Source organism: Poromitra crassiceps (genome assembly GCF_964638095.1).
Source record: "Poromitra crassiceps genome assembly, chromosome: 18".
In the NCBI taxonomy this organism is placed as follows: Eukaryota; Metazoa; Chordata; class Actinopteri; order Beryciformes; family Melamphaidae; genus Poromitra; species Poromitra crassiceps.
In genome coordinates this window covers 1,033,361-1,049,722 of record NC_139636.1, presented here as the reverse complement: position 1 = coordinate 1,049,722, position 16,362 = coordinate 1,033,361, and the positions used below count along the sequence as shown (strand labels likewise).

At 42.0% G+C, this 16,362-nt stretch overlaps 1 protein-coding gene across 1 annotated transcript; it reads right to left on the bottom strand.

The window, feature by feature from the left end:
- Positions 1-5,218: 5,218 nt before the first annotated feature.
- Positions 5,219-14,066, bottom strand: LOC310793295 (mitochondrial ribosome-associated GTPase 1-like; the record flags this gene model as incomplete). Its single annotated transcript, XM_083655092.1, has 12 exons — positions 5,219-5,259; positions 6,233-6,406; positions 7,691-7,893; positions 7,984-8,065; positions 8,652-8,748; positions 8,878-8,939; positions 9,036-9,126; positions 10,520-10,576; positions 10,682-10,768; positions 11,979-12,086; positions 12,245-12,327; positions 13,964-14,066. The coding sequence occupies 11 exons, from the start codon at positions 14,064-14,066 to the stop codon at positions 6,309-6,311; spliced, it is 1,071 nt and encodes a 356-aa protein (XP_083511218.1). The 3' UTR covers positions 5,219-5,259; positions 6,233-6,308.
- Between the last annotated feature and the right edge of the window lie 2,296 nt (positions 14,067-16,362).

Below are 16,362 nucleotides of genomic sequence, written 5' to 3'. Positions count from 1 at the left end.
CAATTTTTGATCTATTTAGATCAGTTTAATGAATTGTAGTGACATGTGTTTCCATTTGCTGTATTTATGTGTTCAAGCAATTCCTTTTGTGTGACAAAGTATTATTACTTTTATTATTATGTGCAAATGTCTTTGTTGTTGTTTCTTTATTAAAAGAGAAAAAAGGAGATTCTGTATGTATGCTCATTTTTGTCAAATCCAGTTTGCCCAAATGCCACGGTGCTCTGAAACCGGCGCTGCACGCACCTTCACTAACATTCTAGGGCTTAAGATATCCAAGTGAGAATGATTCAATGAGGCCATTTACACCTGGCATTAACATGCGTTTTTGGTGATCAGATTGTATTTTATCACTTGAAAGTACAGGTGTGTGAACACCCCCAAAACGCATTGAAGAAGGATTGCAATGCCAGGTGTAAATGGCCTCTATGGGTACCCATGAGTCTCCCCTTTACAGAAATGCCCACTTTATGCTAATTCCACGCACACAGTAGCCTAGAAATGTAGCGGTACCGCCTTCTAGAGATGACAGAGACTTGAAGGACATGGAGGAGGTGACACGGAGCAGCGACAGTGATACAGAACAGGTCCAGATGACAGAGACTTGGAGGACTTGGAGGAGGTGACACGGAGCAGTGACGGTGATGGAGAACAGGTCCAGATGACAGAGACTTGGAGGACTTGGAGGAGGTGACACGGAGCAGTGACGGTGATGGAGAACGGGTCCAGACACGCAGCCGGCTTACCCCACAGATAAGAGTAATTTTGGTGAAAATGGTTCAGGTTATATATAGACCAGTGGTGCTCAAATGGGGGTCCGGGGACACCCAGGGGTCCTTGAGGGGGTTTCAGGGGGTCCCCATCCAAAAGGAGGGGTCATTTATTTGATCTAGAATTCCATTTATAAGTAACACAATGACTATTTTGGTCATGGGTTTTATACACTTTCTGGACCATGGGTGAAAATCCTATCAAATGGGGGTCAGTGGTCTAATTTGTGTCAGTTTAGGGGTCCTTCATATGAAAAAAATTGAGAACTACTGATATAGACTAACTACGGGGCCTTGCAAACCTAGTGGTCGGCAATTACTATACATTCTTAAGCATGTATTGTTGTAACAAGTCAAACAAAATACATTTTTCACAAATCTCTTGACCAGGGTGGGAGAATCTCTTGACCAGGGTGGGAGCTGCAGGCCACGGCCTCCGTTGCCCCTCCCTCTGGCAGGTGCCCTGAGATCCTTCAGGCCACCTTGGCGGTGCCCTGCTACCAGCCTGCTGCTCAAAGAGATCAACACTGACCTCTCTGCTCTAGACACTGAGGGCGTCTATGAAGCACAGCTACTATAGACCTTTCATAATGCAGCCTTTGATGCTATACATACATGTGTGTGAATCAGATGCAGACTGACACACTTACTCAAGTTGCATTATACTATATATATATTTCACTCATTTTTTATATATATATATATATATATATATATATATATATATATATATATATATATATATATATAAAAATGAGTGAAATAGTTTCTGTATGAATGAAGTCTAAATCCCTGCTTTATCTTTTCTGTTCCATTGGATTTTATCCCATACCAATAAACCAGTCTTATGAGCAAGTGGTTTGTCTTGGCTCAGAGTGCCCTCTAGTGGCAAAGGGCTTTCCAGACATCCAGCAGTTCAAAGTCCTCATCAGGTTCAGTTTGGATGTTAAGTAAAAAAATTTTTTTACCATTGTCACATTTCAATTTAAACAGCTATGTTTATTATTTTAATTCTCCATTTCTCGCTTAGGGGGCGTGCTCTGTAGGGCGTGCTCCACAATCCCACCTTATCACTAGCTATTTACTGTAGCCTACATTTCAAACTCTTATCAAATCCAAATCAATCTTAGTTTAGCTAGCTGCTAAATCAAAAGACGTGAGTGTACTACTAGGCTACTGGATGTGGAACAGTCTCCTGCCTCAGATGATATGCCTCATCCTCTGAGCTCTCTAAGTCTTCATCTTTCAAACAAGGGCCGGTGAATCCAGATGTGGGCTACAATATTTATACTGTAAAATGTATATTTTATTTATTATTATTATTATGATTATATATTTATACTGATCTGAAAACTGGATTGGGGGAAAAAATATTTACTTTTTCTCTTTTCTCAGGTGCTCATAAGCTAGACAAAACAAAGCCCTATTAAACTCACAAACACCTTAATTAAATCATTATCAGACTGACTAGGTTAAATTTCCCGCCCCAATAAAAAGGTGATAGTGAACCGGCACAGGAGGGATTGGCCTGTGTTGTTATGCGTCTTCTCAAATATTATCCAGCTCCAGCCGGGACCAGTACAGAGCACGCCCATAAGCGAATCCTTCTCTATCCAAAGAGCACCTCAAACAAACAGTAGTCCAAAGCGCTCCTTCCCAAACAAGAAAATGTCATAAATAAATAAAATATGGCATGTTTTACATATTCTCACAAAGCGATCTAGATGGATAAATAGCACTACAGGTGAGAGGAAAATGTAGCCTAAGTATGTTTGATTGGGTGAGGTGCTCCTTTTTTTAAGATGAAACACAGCTTTTACATTTCTATATGGTATATCATAATTATTACATCTTTATTATAACACTATTTTATTATCGTGTTGTTACTAAGCTGTAATGTAACGTGCTACCAGTAGTTCCTTGACAGCCTATTTGTATACTGCTTGTGTTTTTGCCAATGCCATACAGGCACAACATGTAATGCTGACAGTTAATAAATGTGAAGGAAACGCTGGGGGAAAACAGAAGGATACTGCCTCCACAGAGAAACCAGTGACACACAGAGATTTCAGAATCACTTTAACAACAGCGCTCTCCTTAAACACTGATGAGAATAGTTCACTGTGAAATCAAATCATGAAAACCTGGCTCACTCATTGGTCTCAGAACTTTAGAGACTTTTCTTTATTGGTCATGGGCTGACTAGTACTGTATGAGTATGATGGGAGCTTATGATGGGGCTGATAAGGCTGCTATCCGCAACAAAAACATGGACTGTGCAATAGCAAGACGATGCAGCTCTGCAGCCACACTCAAATTTTGGGGTATTGAAAAAAATCTCCCCCTCACAGAGAAGGGGAGACATTGTCAACAAAGTGCTTAGGAGAGAGAGAGGCTTACTGGATATTCACCCTGAACACTGTTGAGCAAATGGGACTGAATGAGCCTCTCATGTTATTTCTAATCTCATTTTGAGGAATGTATGTTGGTGTTTTATTACATCAAGACCATGTCATTTACATGGTCTGTTACTACTTGTTGAGTATTATATATTACTGTGGACGCCGGAGTACTGCTTTAACACAGCACCTCTCCCTCAATCTTTTTTCTATTTTTTCTACGGGTGCTGTCATGTTCTTGGCTTATTGATTGATCACCTCCCTCCCTATATATATGGCTCTGCACCTCCCACTCCCTTGTAACCACTGAGAAACCATTGTCTCTAGACTGGAGCAGAGCCGTGTATATAGAAGAGTCGCGACATCTGCATTCACTCCAATGGACCAGTTTTTTACTCTCAAGAGTTCCAGGAAGGTGCTGGATTAAGCAGCACTGTCGAGTTGCAGCAAAATAGACAGTTTGTGTTGTACTTTGAAAGTTTAGTTTTTTTTTATCAAATCGGACATTATCAGCTTTATTTTAGCATTCAAAAGTAGCGCAAGACCCTTTCCTGGCTGTTCGTTGGCTAATGAGTCATGCATTTTGGTCCTCTGCTGACGTCACTCTCTCTCTAGAGGACACTAGACTGGAGAGAGTGGCATCAGCGGAGGACCAAAATACGTGACTCATTAGCCAAAGAACAGCCTGGAAGGGGTCTCGCGCTACTTTTGAATGCTAAAATAAAGCTGATAATGTACAATTTGATAAAAATAAGAAAATTCAAAGTACAACACAAACTGTCCATTTTGCTTCAACTCGACAACGCTGCTTAATCCAGGATCTTACTTCCTGGAACTCTTGAGAGTAAAAGAACTGGTCCATTGGAGTGAATGGAGATGTCGTGACTCTTCTATATACACGACTCTGGAGTGGAGGCTTTTTAAATTGTTGGAAGATTTGCTTGTTAGCTACTGTTTGACTTTGAAGAAGACGCAGTGTGCGTCGAAACATCTTTGCACCTTATAAAATGTATTTGAAGTGATTTTGTGTGCTGCAGTCCTCCCTTTGGGTTCAGTCTTTATTGAAGTGGCCCATTGAACTGTTCCATCTATTTAAGGCTATTTACTACTATGAATACAGGAGGCACAAAGAATTGTCTGGCATCATTTGTTACATTGAGCTACAGATAATTTCAGTTATATTCCAGAGAAATACAGGATATGTACTGCCAGTGTGATATAAAGACACACACAAAAATAACAAGTTGCCATGCACGTTTTCTTTATTGCAGTAACTTTAGAAAGTTTTCCATTGCAATGCTTAAGATAGAACTGACCAGTCCAATTGAATCACAATTTATCAAGTTTCTGTGTTGACTTTGAATTGAAAAAATTGTGAATGCAGACATCAATTGATGATCAGATGTTCTTGGCACACACAAATGACTTCTGCCCTGCGCATTCGGCGTCATTCGTATTAATACGTCAATGGCAGTGAACCGCTGGATTTTTTTTGACGTATATATACGTCAGTGGCAGTCAACGTGTTAATAACTCGTACAACCTCAGATCCAACAGTTGGTTACATTTTAAAATGCCACCTGTGCAGACTGAGGCTGGGAAAATGAGTGACACCTCTGTGGTGGGTCTTATTACCAACCATGATGAATCGGGCTACCGCAGAGAAGTAGAGGAGCTGGTGAGATGGTGTAAGAACAACAACCTGATACTTAACATCTCAAAAAAAAAAAAAAAAAGTGTGTGTGTGTGTGTGTGTGTGTGTGAGTGTGTGTGTGTGTGTGTGTGTGTGAGTGTGAGTGTGTGTGAGTGTGTGAGTGTGTGTGTGTGCACTGTGCGGCAGTCTGTATTTTAGCCAGGGGAGGAATCAGATTTGAACATGTATACTAGAGATGCATCTTAACGTCCGGCCACACTACACACCTCGTCCTCCCACACCAGGTAAATGACTTCACAGTCAGCATCCCACCACGGGGAGTCAAACTCCACAAAGATTTTGTCATTCGTTCCAAAACCAATTCTCTGGATGGAGTGCAGCTTGTGTAGCGGGAGAGGCAGACGGAACACGGTTGAATGGTGCTTCTTTAGGTATCCTGAGCAAACAGAAGAGAACAGAACAGATAGAACAGAACATTAGAGAACAGAACTAGTTTCTACTCACGGTCCAGGGACGACCAGGGGTCCTTTAGTCAAGTTTAAATGTTAAACTTCACCATTATACATGGTGACTTCACTTATAGATCTATAAGGATGTATAAGGATGCATATTTTGATCATAGTTTCACTGAAAAATCTAGACAAAATTGCATGTGATAAAACTATTCTCAGATTTGTGTTTGACAAACTCTCATCAGATGGGGGTCCACGGCCTAGGCAGGGCATTCACGACAACTACTGCATTTTAGTAGTGGACTACTCCCAAAAGGTAGTTGACTAGTCACGCGAGATATCTCTTTTTCCCCCCGACCCAATGAAAACGATCAATTCTCATCATGGTCTCAAAAACAGCCAAAGGGTTAAAGGAACACTCTGCCCATTTTCAACCAGCTTTGTATCATTAGAACATCAGTAGTATATCAGAAAACTGCAAACGGTTTTGAAGTCTGTCATTTAATTTGACAGTTATTGAGTGTTAAAGTGTGGACCAGTGACATCACTGGTCCACACTAACTCAAATTAATAACTCATTAACTCAAATCAACTCTCAATAACTGTCAAACTATTCATCATTCATCTAGTTTGACAGTTATTGACAGTATTATATGCTACAACACTTTTTGATTGATTGATAAGATTTTGTTATCAATGTCTTTATGCTAATAAATATCCCTTGTTTACACAGTGTCAGTTATGTGCTTCATCCATTCTAAGAGTTAGACTGAGACAATGAACACGTCTCACAGTACCTGACTCAAATTGAAGATGTTTATTTACAAAGGATACAGCGTTCTGGTGCCTATTTAATAAGTCAGCCTGCCATGACCACAAAAGACTGCCACACAAAGTGGGACAGAGTCAGACTACATTCCCCCTCCATGTTTGTAGCAGACGGTGTTTGGATCGTACCTGTAAGTGCTTCCAGGTTTAGGGGAAAATTGTCAAAATACCCGAATGGCTCTTTGGGTCATCTTAGTCTGAGAGTTCAGTCCAGCAGAACTTGTCCCAGCTCTCCTTTCCTGAAGGCTCTTATGAAGTGGTAAGCTGCTGCTGTGTAGTTTGGGACCGTGATGGTGATGTTGCCTGAGGGAGAAAAGGACCAGTGATCTGAGTGATCCAGTGATCTGAGAGGCCATTTACACCTGGCGCTAACATGCGTTTTCTGTGATCAGATTGCAATCAGATTGTGTTTTATCACTTGAAATGCCAGGTGTAAACACCCCCAAAACGCATTGAAGAAGGATTGCAATCTGATCGGCCAAACCACCTCCGGAGGTGGTCAGGGATGCATTGTGTACAGATTGAACACAAGTGTAAATGCAATGTGTCCTCTCAATCTGGATACAGCAACTGTATGCGGATTGAGAGGACAACCATTTCTGCCATCAGATTGCAATCTGATGGCAGAAAACGCATGTTAATGCTAGGTGTAAATGGAATCAGGTTAATGTGGTCAAGCACAATCTGATTGCAATCTGATGGCAGAAAACACATGTTAACGCCAGGTGTAAATGGCCTCTGAGTGATCCACTGATCTCATTGCCAAGCTGAAGTCCAAGTGCGTAATACTGTATGTTGTTTTACACTCATCTTGTGAAGGTAAACAACATGCTTCAGGGGCTTAGCCCTTGTTCACACAGGACGCCAAACATAGCAGAGGTGAAGCTTGAGACAGGCACAAGCTGAACTGACTCCTCACCATTCACACAAAAAGCCTTCTCTTTTCCTCTCAGCGCCTCCTCGGCGCGCCTTGAACCCGCCCACAACTCCCATTGACTTCATGCCTGGCAGCTTCAAGCTTCACGCGTCAGGCTGGGAAAATCCTGAATGATCGATTGAGCAAGGCTTCAGCGTGGCTTCAGCGTTGCTTCAGCGTGACACGCGCGCGGGTGGTGTGAACGGCCTCGCCTGTTAACAAGGACGCCTAAATGAAAACTTGTGGGTTCAGCGTAGGTTGAGCATTGCTTCGTGCATAGTGTGAACGCGGGCTAACCCTAAGCCTAACCTAATGTAAACAGCATGCTTCAGAGGCAACGACAGTCTTGTGATGAGCTACAAACTGCATGAGAGTATCACCCAGTTCAACATGCAACATGCACTGCTTCAACTGGTTTGTCTATGGTAATATTGCAAGAATTGTCCGATTTGCTCCCTATCATTTTAGAATAGTGTTATTTTTGTTTGAAGAGCCTCCAGTTTGGAGGACACATGAGTTATTTCATGTAAATGGCTCTAGGCAGGGCTCTTTAAATCAATTAGACTGATGGATATCCAGCTACTTAGGTTGTATGTAGCACGATTATCTGATTATCTGATCATTATAATCTGATATTATTGTGATTATCTGTCGGAGTAGGGCTTTCTTACCCACTCCAGTTATGGCTTTGACCCATTGAGTCTTTCCTAGTTTGACAGCGATGCGTTTGAGGACGTGCTGGATGTCATCACTAGGCTCCTCCAACTCATACTTCTCAACGTGCTGGATGTCATCACTAGGCTCCTCCAACTCATACTTCTCAACGTGCTGGATGTCATCACTAGGCTCCTCCAACTCATACTTCTCAACGTAACTGCAAAGGCACAACAACACACAGAGAAAAATGAGTGCAGAGATCCTATAAAAGCCCAGTCAACCATAATGTAGGGGAGAGAAGTCACACCTGAACTTCTCCAGCCTGTTCAGAGAATAGAGCAAGTAGTCAGCGATGATGTCTTCCCCCACTAAATGGTCCAGTATAGTTCCTAGGAAGAGACAGAGATGGGCAACTTTGTACAAGATTTCTTGAGTGCATTATTAAAAAGAAAAAGAAAAAGAAAAAGAAATCACTCCAATAGGTTGAGGCCACGTCTCGTCATAGACAGTCCGCATGTCTGGGAACGCCCACAAAATGTTAAACGGCTGGCGCGCGAGTGGGGTAAAACCGCCCATATATCTCATGGGCTGACTCACCAAAAGACGGTGCTGCGGCTCTAAACTACAGGTTTGGGGGTTCTAGAGCAGAACACAAGACGTCTGCTCAGATGTGCATTTACTGCGCTGGTTAAATCCCCGATCGTGTCTGCCTGGACTGGGCTATCAGCTAAATTCTAACTTTGCTGAATGGATAGAACGGGGGAATTTACCCCACCCTGACCCCACCCCCAGGCTAACCCAGCGTCTATTGTGGGCGTTCCTAGAGCCTGTATGGGCGTTCCCAGACAGGCGGACTGTCTCTATTATGTGACAGAAAGGAGATTGAATGTAGTTAGGTTCCAGCAGGTGTTGCTGAAGGATTCTCTTTCCCTTTTGCTGCAAAACAATACATTCAAATGATGCATTTCTGCTCACCACATAAAGCTAGCTTCATGCCAGTTTCAATGCTCCTGATCTTAGGAGGCAGGACACCTGGTGTGTCCAACAGGTGGATGATGGGTCTTTCACACACCTGAGGACAAGCATCACAAACATCAGAAAGTGCATTATGCACATAAACAACACCCCCATAAACACACAAATACACAACGCCCCCATAAACACACAAATACACAGAGCCAAAAATGAATTGTACACCCACCAGAATTTTGGTCAGGACTGCTTTGGTTATACCTGGCTCTCCCCCCACCCTAGAAGCACGGCCTGAAATCAGTTTATGAACCGTTTACTGATTAGAGAGGGAATGAATAATCCACATGTATCATATGAAATCAATCAATACGCAACCATTTTGCATACCTTTTTTCAAATTTGTTCTTCTTAATGAGTTGATCAGAGACGACTTCCCCACGTTTGGCACACCGATCACCATCACGCAATAATTTGTATTCTGAAAGTTACATTAATACATAACATAATTTACCCTCAATTATCCTCTAAATCTGTAACCAAACTGAAAACACATTTCTACAGAATGACAGAAATGTATCAGAAACGTCAAAGTGAAAATAAATGATTCCATAAGTCTTCACCTTCATTGAGTCAACACCTTCTGAACAGGCTTGATTCATTTTGCACTAGTGGACGTTGCAAAGAGCAAAGAGCTCAGGCTCCAGTTAACTGTTCAAGTTAGTTGGGAACCATGATGAGTGAAGTAGAAAAACCACCGTGCGGTTGTATGCCTCCGCCAACAAGTCAAGTCACAGTGCAGTCTACATCCACGTCTGTCCAGACTCACACACCTCTCTGCTATGTGGGGGAGGAGGTCTACATCCACGTCTGTCCAGACTCACACACCTCTCTGCTATGTGGGGGAGGAGGTCTACATCCACGTCTGTCCAGACTCACACACCTCTCTGCTATGTGGGGGAGGAGGACGTCTTGAACCAAATGTTCTCACAAGAGATGAGACTTGGCAACAAACCACGACAAACCAACACCTGTGTAGCCGATAAGACCCTTTCATGCACAACAGCATAAGTGTCTCATAACCCAGCTGGAACATTCCTTCTACCCTTCTATGCCACTAGATACATGTAGATATTAGATGTAGATACATTGTAGAACATCAAAACACAACAAAACAAAACAAGAAAACTGCATAAGATACACAATAATCCAAGAACAAGACTATTGGACAAACAACCAAACAAAAACAATGCATTCAGCTCCTATCCTGATAAGCCTAATGACACTGGGGTAAAACGTTCTCAAAGTCAAACTCTGTATGTGGTTGCCATATTTTGGGGATGTCTAAGAATCTGCCTTTGCTCTTGTAGTAAATGTTATCCAACGTATGGTAGCTTGAGAGTTCATTCCACCAGTGAACTACAGCTGGGGGATTGGATGCTTTCCAATTTAAAGCTATGCATTTCCTAGCTGCCAACAGGGCAAGATCTATGTATTTACTTTGAATGCATTGTTTTTGTTTGGTTGTTTGTCCAATAGTCTTGTTTGTTCTTGGATTATTGTGTATCTTATGCAGTTTTCTTGTTTTGTTTTGTTGTGTTTTGATGTTCTTTGTGGGGGATATGGGATATGGGATATGATAGTCCATGTATGTCATGTAAATACCTCATGTTCTTTCTTAAAGATAAAAAAAAAAAAAAACACGACTAGTCGACTACTAAGCACAGTGTCGACTAGTGGTTTTACTAGTCGACTAGTCTGTGAATGCCCTAGTAGATACATGTATGTAGATAAATGTAGATAATACATGTAGATACATGTAGATACATGTAAGGCACAGATGATAAATGATAAAATTATCTGACGCAGCTCACCTCATCTCTATTAAAGCGTAGTTTGCTCTCAATCAGCTGTTTCACCATGGGCACCAACTACAACAGACACAACAGGCAGAATGTGCAGGTTAAAGTTCATAATTGTATTTCATCTCATCTGAGGACTCATTTCTGAGAAATCTCAAATGCTTAGTCTCTCACCTGTTTGACTTTATCGTCTCTCTGCTTGAGGCAGTCTGTGAAGAGAACGTTTCTTGCCCCATTTTTTTCCAGTTGCTTCAGGATTCCCTGCAGGGAAATTGTGAGATATTGTTGTCAGTAATTACAAAACGCTGTCATATTTGCTACTAACAGGTCACTACAGTATGCAGTAAGTAGCAGAGTAAAGGCTTTACAACACAGAGTCCGTATTTTTTGTCCAAAATGGTCGCACATTTAAAAAATAAATACGACCTCATGTTGTGTCACTCGCCTTTACACACTGACTCCAAACCCTTCGTCCGTCATTAAAGCTTTTGGAACAGGTTAGATTTTCTGTGTTTTTTCGTATCAGTCAAAAGCCTTTTGCGAGCTGTTTGACCCGTCTGTGTGTCTGTGTTTGGGGGACAGAGACAGAGGAGCGGCCGAGCGGGACTCCGGTCTGAGCGGAGAGGTAGCGGCTCACTCCACCTCACTGGCCCCTCTCTGCGCCCTCTCCCCGGAGAGCTCCACCTCACTGGCCCCTCTCTGCTCCCTCTCCCTGGGGAGCTCCACCTCACTGGCCCCTCTCTGCGCCCTCTTCCCGGGGAGCTCCACCTCACTGGCCCCTCTCTGCTCCCTCTCCCCGGAGAGCTCCACCTCACTGGCCCCTCTCTGCTCCCTCTCCCCGGAGAGCTCCACCTCACTGGCCCCTCTCTGCTCCCTCTCCCTGGGGAGCTCCACCTCACTGGCCCCTCTCTGCGCCCTCTCCCTGGGGAGCTCCACCTCACTGGCCCCTCTCTGCTCCCTCTTCCCGGAGAGCTCCACCTCACTGGCCCCTCTCTGCTCCCTCTCCCCGGAGAGCTCCACCTCACTGGCCCCTCTCTGCTCCCTCTCCCCGGAGAGCTCCACCTCACTGGCCCCTCTCTGCTCCCTCTCCAAGGGGAGCGGCGCTGCAGCACTCGACCACAGCGCACCACAGCCGGCTTGGCAAGGTGTCCAGTATGATACGCTTCCCCGACCTGCTGCCATCTGTCTTCTCCAGTCCACATCACCGCTGGTGCGGATCAGCCGCTGCTGCCTGTCAGTCATGTTGTAATGTGGATACAGGAGAGGACGAATATTTGTCTCGTATTGCGAATAGAACGAAGAACATAATAATAACAACGCATCGGACTCGGTGTGCAAAGTTTCTGTGCGTGATGATTTTCTTTTTGGATGACGGATTAAAAAAACGCATATGAAAAAAAACTGTGTGCAAACTCATTACGCTACAACAAAACTGACTTGCTAGAGACTACTTGTTGCAGGCGTACAGTACCTGCTTGTTTGACAGATCAGCCAGGTCCATTTTGTTGAGAATGAGCAGGTGCGGTCTGACATCTAGACTCTCCTGAAACAGAGGGTTCCTCCCAGAGAAGGGGATGTGCTCATGTTTAAGAAAAATGAAAAATCAAGTTTGACTTGATAGCTTCTGCAGATCTGACATTGTGCTGAACTGCTGTGTTTATTTGCCCAACATGCTAAACTGGATTAGCGTAAATCCGTAATAGAAAGAAATTAGGCATTTCTCCTGCTTAACCCTACAGCATTGAAAAAGGATATTCTGGCATCATGAATTTCTATGATACAGTCCACATCCTTCAGGCCGGCTCTCATCTGCTTCAGTCCTGCAAACAGTGATGATATATTATGTACAGTATATGTATGCAAAGTCACAGCTTGGTTTGGTTTTCGTCATTGTCTTTCTCTTTGTATGAACAACATAAATAAATCAATAATTAAAAATATCAGCTCAGCAAGGTCTCAAAGTGGCAAATAGCAGTTTCAGGGTTCAGTAATAAGTAAAGTGAAAACTTGTAAAAATCTTGGTTATGCTACATTTTCAAAGCTTTATGATGCATGTGTGTCACCAGTTTTGTTTTATGCAGCTGGAGTTTGGGGAAGAAAGGAATTTTCTAAGGTGAATGCCATCCAAAACCGTACAATCCGATGTTTTCTGGGCGTGCATAAATTTACACCTGTGTTGGCTTTTCAAGGGGATATGGGTTGGGAGCCTTGTTTGATCAAACAAAAAGGTGAAATGTTGAGATTGTGGAACCGTCTATCTAATATGCCAGAGAGTAGAGTTGCAAAACAAGTGTTTCACTGGGATAAAGCACATAACTATCCATGGTGTAATGATATCAATGATGTGTTCAGGGAAGCTGACCGGCAATTTATTTTCAGAAACAGTTTACGTTGTAGTGTTCGCTATATTAAACATAGGCTATTTCTTGACTATAAAGAAAATGGGCTAATGACATCTGGCTCAAACTCAAAAAAACTCAGAACATAATATGTTCAAATTAAAAATATGTTTACTCCAGAACCCTATGTTACTTTACCCCTGGATAGATCCAGAAGATCTTTATGTGCCCAGTTGAGAACGGGTACCCTCCCTTTGGCTATTGAGGTTGGCAGGTTCAATTCTATTGCTGAGGAGGAGAGACTTTGTACTGTATGTGAATTAGGTGTTGTGGAAGATGAATTTCATTTTTTGTTTCATTGTACGCTATATGAGGAACCAAGATTGTCTCTATTTCAGTTAATGCAAAATAAGAAACCTGGACTATTTTGGTCAGGAGATGATGCTAAGTTGGAATGGCTATTCAGAGATGAAGTCTTCAGTTTGGCCAGGTTTATTAGGAGTGCTTGGAAACTCAGAATGGAGAAGTTGTTCATCTGAATATACAACTCTGTCTTGTCTTGTTTATGTTTGAGCTTTTTGTAGCTTGTTTGTTGATTTGTTTGTATTGTTGAACTTGAATGATTTGTGTCTTGTAAGCCCAGACGGGTTGGGCACCATGAATATGGTGCATGACACAGAAATAAAAATGTATCTATCTATCTATCTATCTATCTAGCAGATTATTCGGTTTCACTGGAATTCTGTTGCTAGGGAACAGTTTGGACCCTTGTTTATTTCCACTCAGCTAATGGTATTGTATTAGGCTAATACTATTAGCACACACTGCAACAGGAAGTACACTTTGGTACATGTATTATTAATGCTGTCAAATTGTCTTATTGTGTGTGTGTTGGGGGTGGAGTGTAACTTTGAATGATAGCTAATGTCCAATTTATCCATTTATCTAGCCCATTTGGGAAGTGTCATTTTAACTGGTAACTCCGTTAGTTAAATAACAGTTCAAAAATGAACTGATAAGGTTGCTGGCCAGCATTCTGTGGATAAGACTGAAATGAAAACGTATTCCATCAACATTGAAACAAGGCGACCTTTAACGTGAAACATGAGCTCCTCACCTTTAGCCATGTGTCCGGGGAACCAGTGGGCAACTTCGCGTTCAGCAAAGTCGAAAACTGGTCGAAACCTCCCGACATTGCAGAGTGCGTGGTATAGCTTCATTGTTATAGTTTATTATAAAAACTAGAGCGGATTAAACTTGAGGTTGATCTGGCAATAGTCAATGCTCCTCAGATCTTCTGCACAAGCCAGCCATGTTGTTGTGTTACAATGTTTACATGCCGACCCGAATCTGGCGTCAAACAACTTGGTTCCTACACTTTGTGTGCAGTTACCGTTACAGCTGCATGATAGTGTTCTATAAACGTTTACACTATTCATTGAAAATAGCATGGCATTGTAGTACTGTAGTCAAATAAGATACAAATAAAAGTGAAAGCCTGAATTGTGAGGAATCAAAATCCTCAAGCTTTCAGTCTCATTCTTGATTGATTTTATAACTTAAAATAGCCTATATCAGCTGTAAGTTCAATTTACATTACAATATTTATAAAACAATTATTGTGATATTTCATCAATTAAGAAACTTAATTTAAATCCATTTGCACAATTCATCTCACTGCTTAACTTCATTTTATTAGATGTTGGTGTTATGCACCCAATCTGGGAACCCAGAGATTCACAGATTGTGCACCCAGTGTCTCTTACTGGCAACAGATGCTGTAATGTTATGTTACAGACCATGGCGAGTGTGTTCAATTTAGAGGCTAGATTCTCTGCCTGAACCCCAGACTGGCCCGAATTTCTCCTCTATTCCTCAGGCACGGGTCAGTCTCGTGGTCAGATATAATAATAATTATACTGAAAGCTGAAAACTCAGGTCATAAGCAGTGTTGTAAGCAGTGTTATATATACGTATATATATATATATTAGGGCTGTCAGCGTTAACGCGCGCCGATCATAACGCGTTATTTTGTTTTAATCGCGTTAATCGCATGCCGCTATTTTGTCCCTTCGCGCACCCGTACTTGTAGTCAAGCAGTTCGGTTTCCTGTCTCCTGCTTGTGCAGGCGAGAACGACAGCAATACGCTTTTAAATGGCTCGTTTTACTTCCCAAATGGCACAGTGGATAAGTCGAGAGCCGTAGTTTGCGCCTTGTGTAAAACGGAATTAAAATATCACCGAAGTATCGAGTTTGAGGCGAGCGATCACCTAAAAGTAGCTAGCGGCCAGCTAGCAGTCAGCTAGTTAGCGCGAGACTCGTCACTCATTCTTCCTTCAGAGTCTCGGATGCGCGGGTCCTCTAACCACTGGGAGGTCGGCTCCAATGGCTTCACGCGATATACACGTTATCAATACACAGTTTCCAATATCGAGCCATTATTCACATGGAAGTGCCAAAGTTTTTAGCTCAGATACAGCCTTCTTCGGCTGTGTCATTTTGGGTTTCGACTGCTCCACAGCGCCGCCGCCGGAAGTATCGGTTCTGGAGCGTTCTGGAGTGTTTACAATTATTGTGCATTTATTTTCTATTCAAGATGCATTTTGTAGACATTTTGTGACCTCCTGTCTACATTGCACTTCTATTGAATTGAAAATAAATCTAAAATTCAAGATCACAAAGTACATTTCTTTGCATTCATTTGATTCCCAATCACGACACACTGGTAATAATGATTAATATCTAATTAAAAATGCTTTGCAATGCAAAATATAGCATTTTAAACATGCGATACAAAGATGCGATTAATCGTGATTAATTACAATTAATCGCGATTAAGAAAATTAATCGTTTGACAGCCCTAATATATATATATATATATACAACACTGCTTACAACACTGCTATATATATGTATATATATATATATATATACATACAGTATATATGTATACGTATATATAACACTGCTTACAACACTGCTTATGACCTGAGTTTTCAGCTTTCAGTGCTCTTGATAACTAATGTAATTCACTGAGCCGCCCCTGAAACTGTTTGGAGAGTGTGGTCATAGTCAACTAAATTACTTGCCATACTTCATAAACACCACAAAAGTTAATTGAATTACAAATAACTGAAATATTTTGGTAATTCTCTGGATGTGATTTATCTGATTGTGAGTGAGCAGAAATGAACACTTCATTCCCCTCTGGAGTCTGTAACATAGGGCAACTTTGAAGTTGTTGTGTGAGCTCTCAGTGTGGAAAACCATGGCAGCCACAGTCTAACAGGTTTCAGTGGAACAACCATGCCACCAAGAGGAAAGCTGGATACTAGCAAGCATTGTGATTCTCATTTGCAATGTGATGTTAAAGGTGTTGCTGCTGGATGTTGAGTTGGTATGAATTGGAACGTACAACGCAAATGCAATTCAATGAACACTGAGATATCCTAAAGTGATTTTGTCATGTTACTAGAACTGGAAACACAAATGATTGGTGTCAGCTCCATGATGA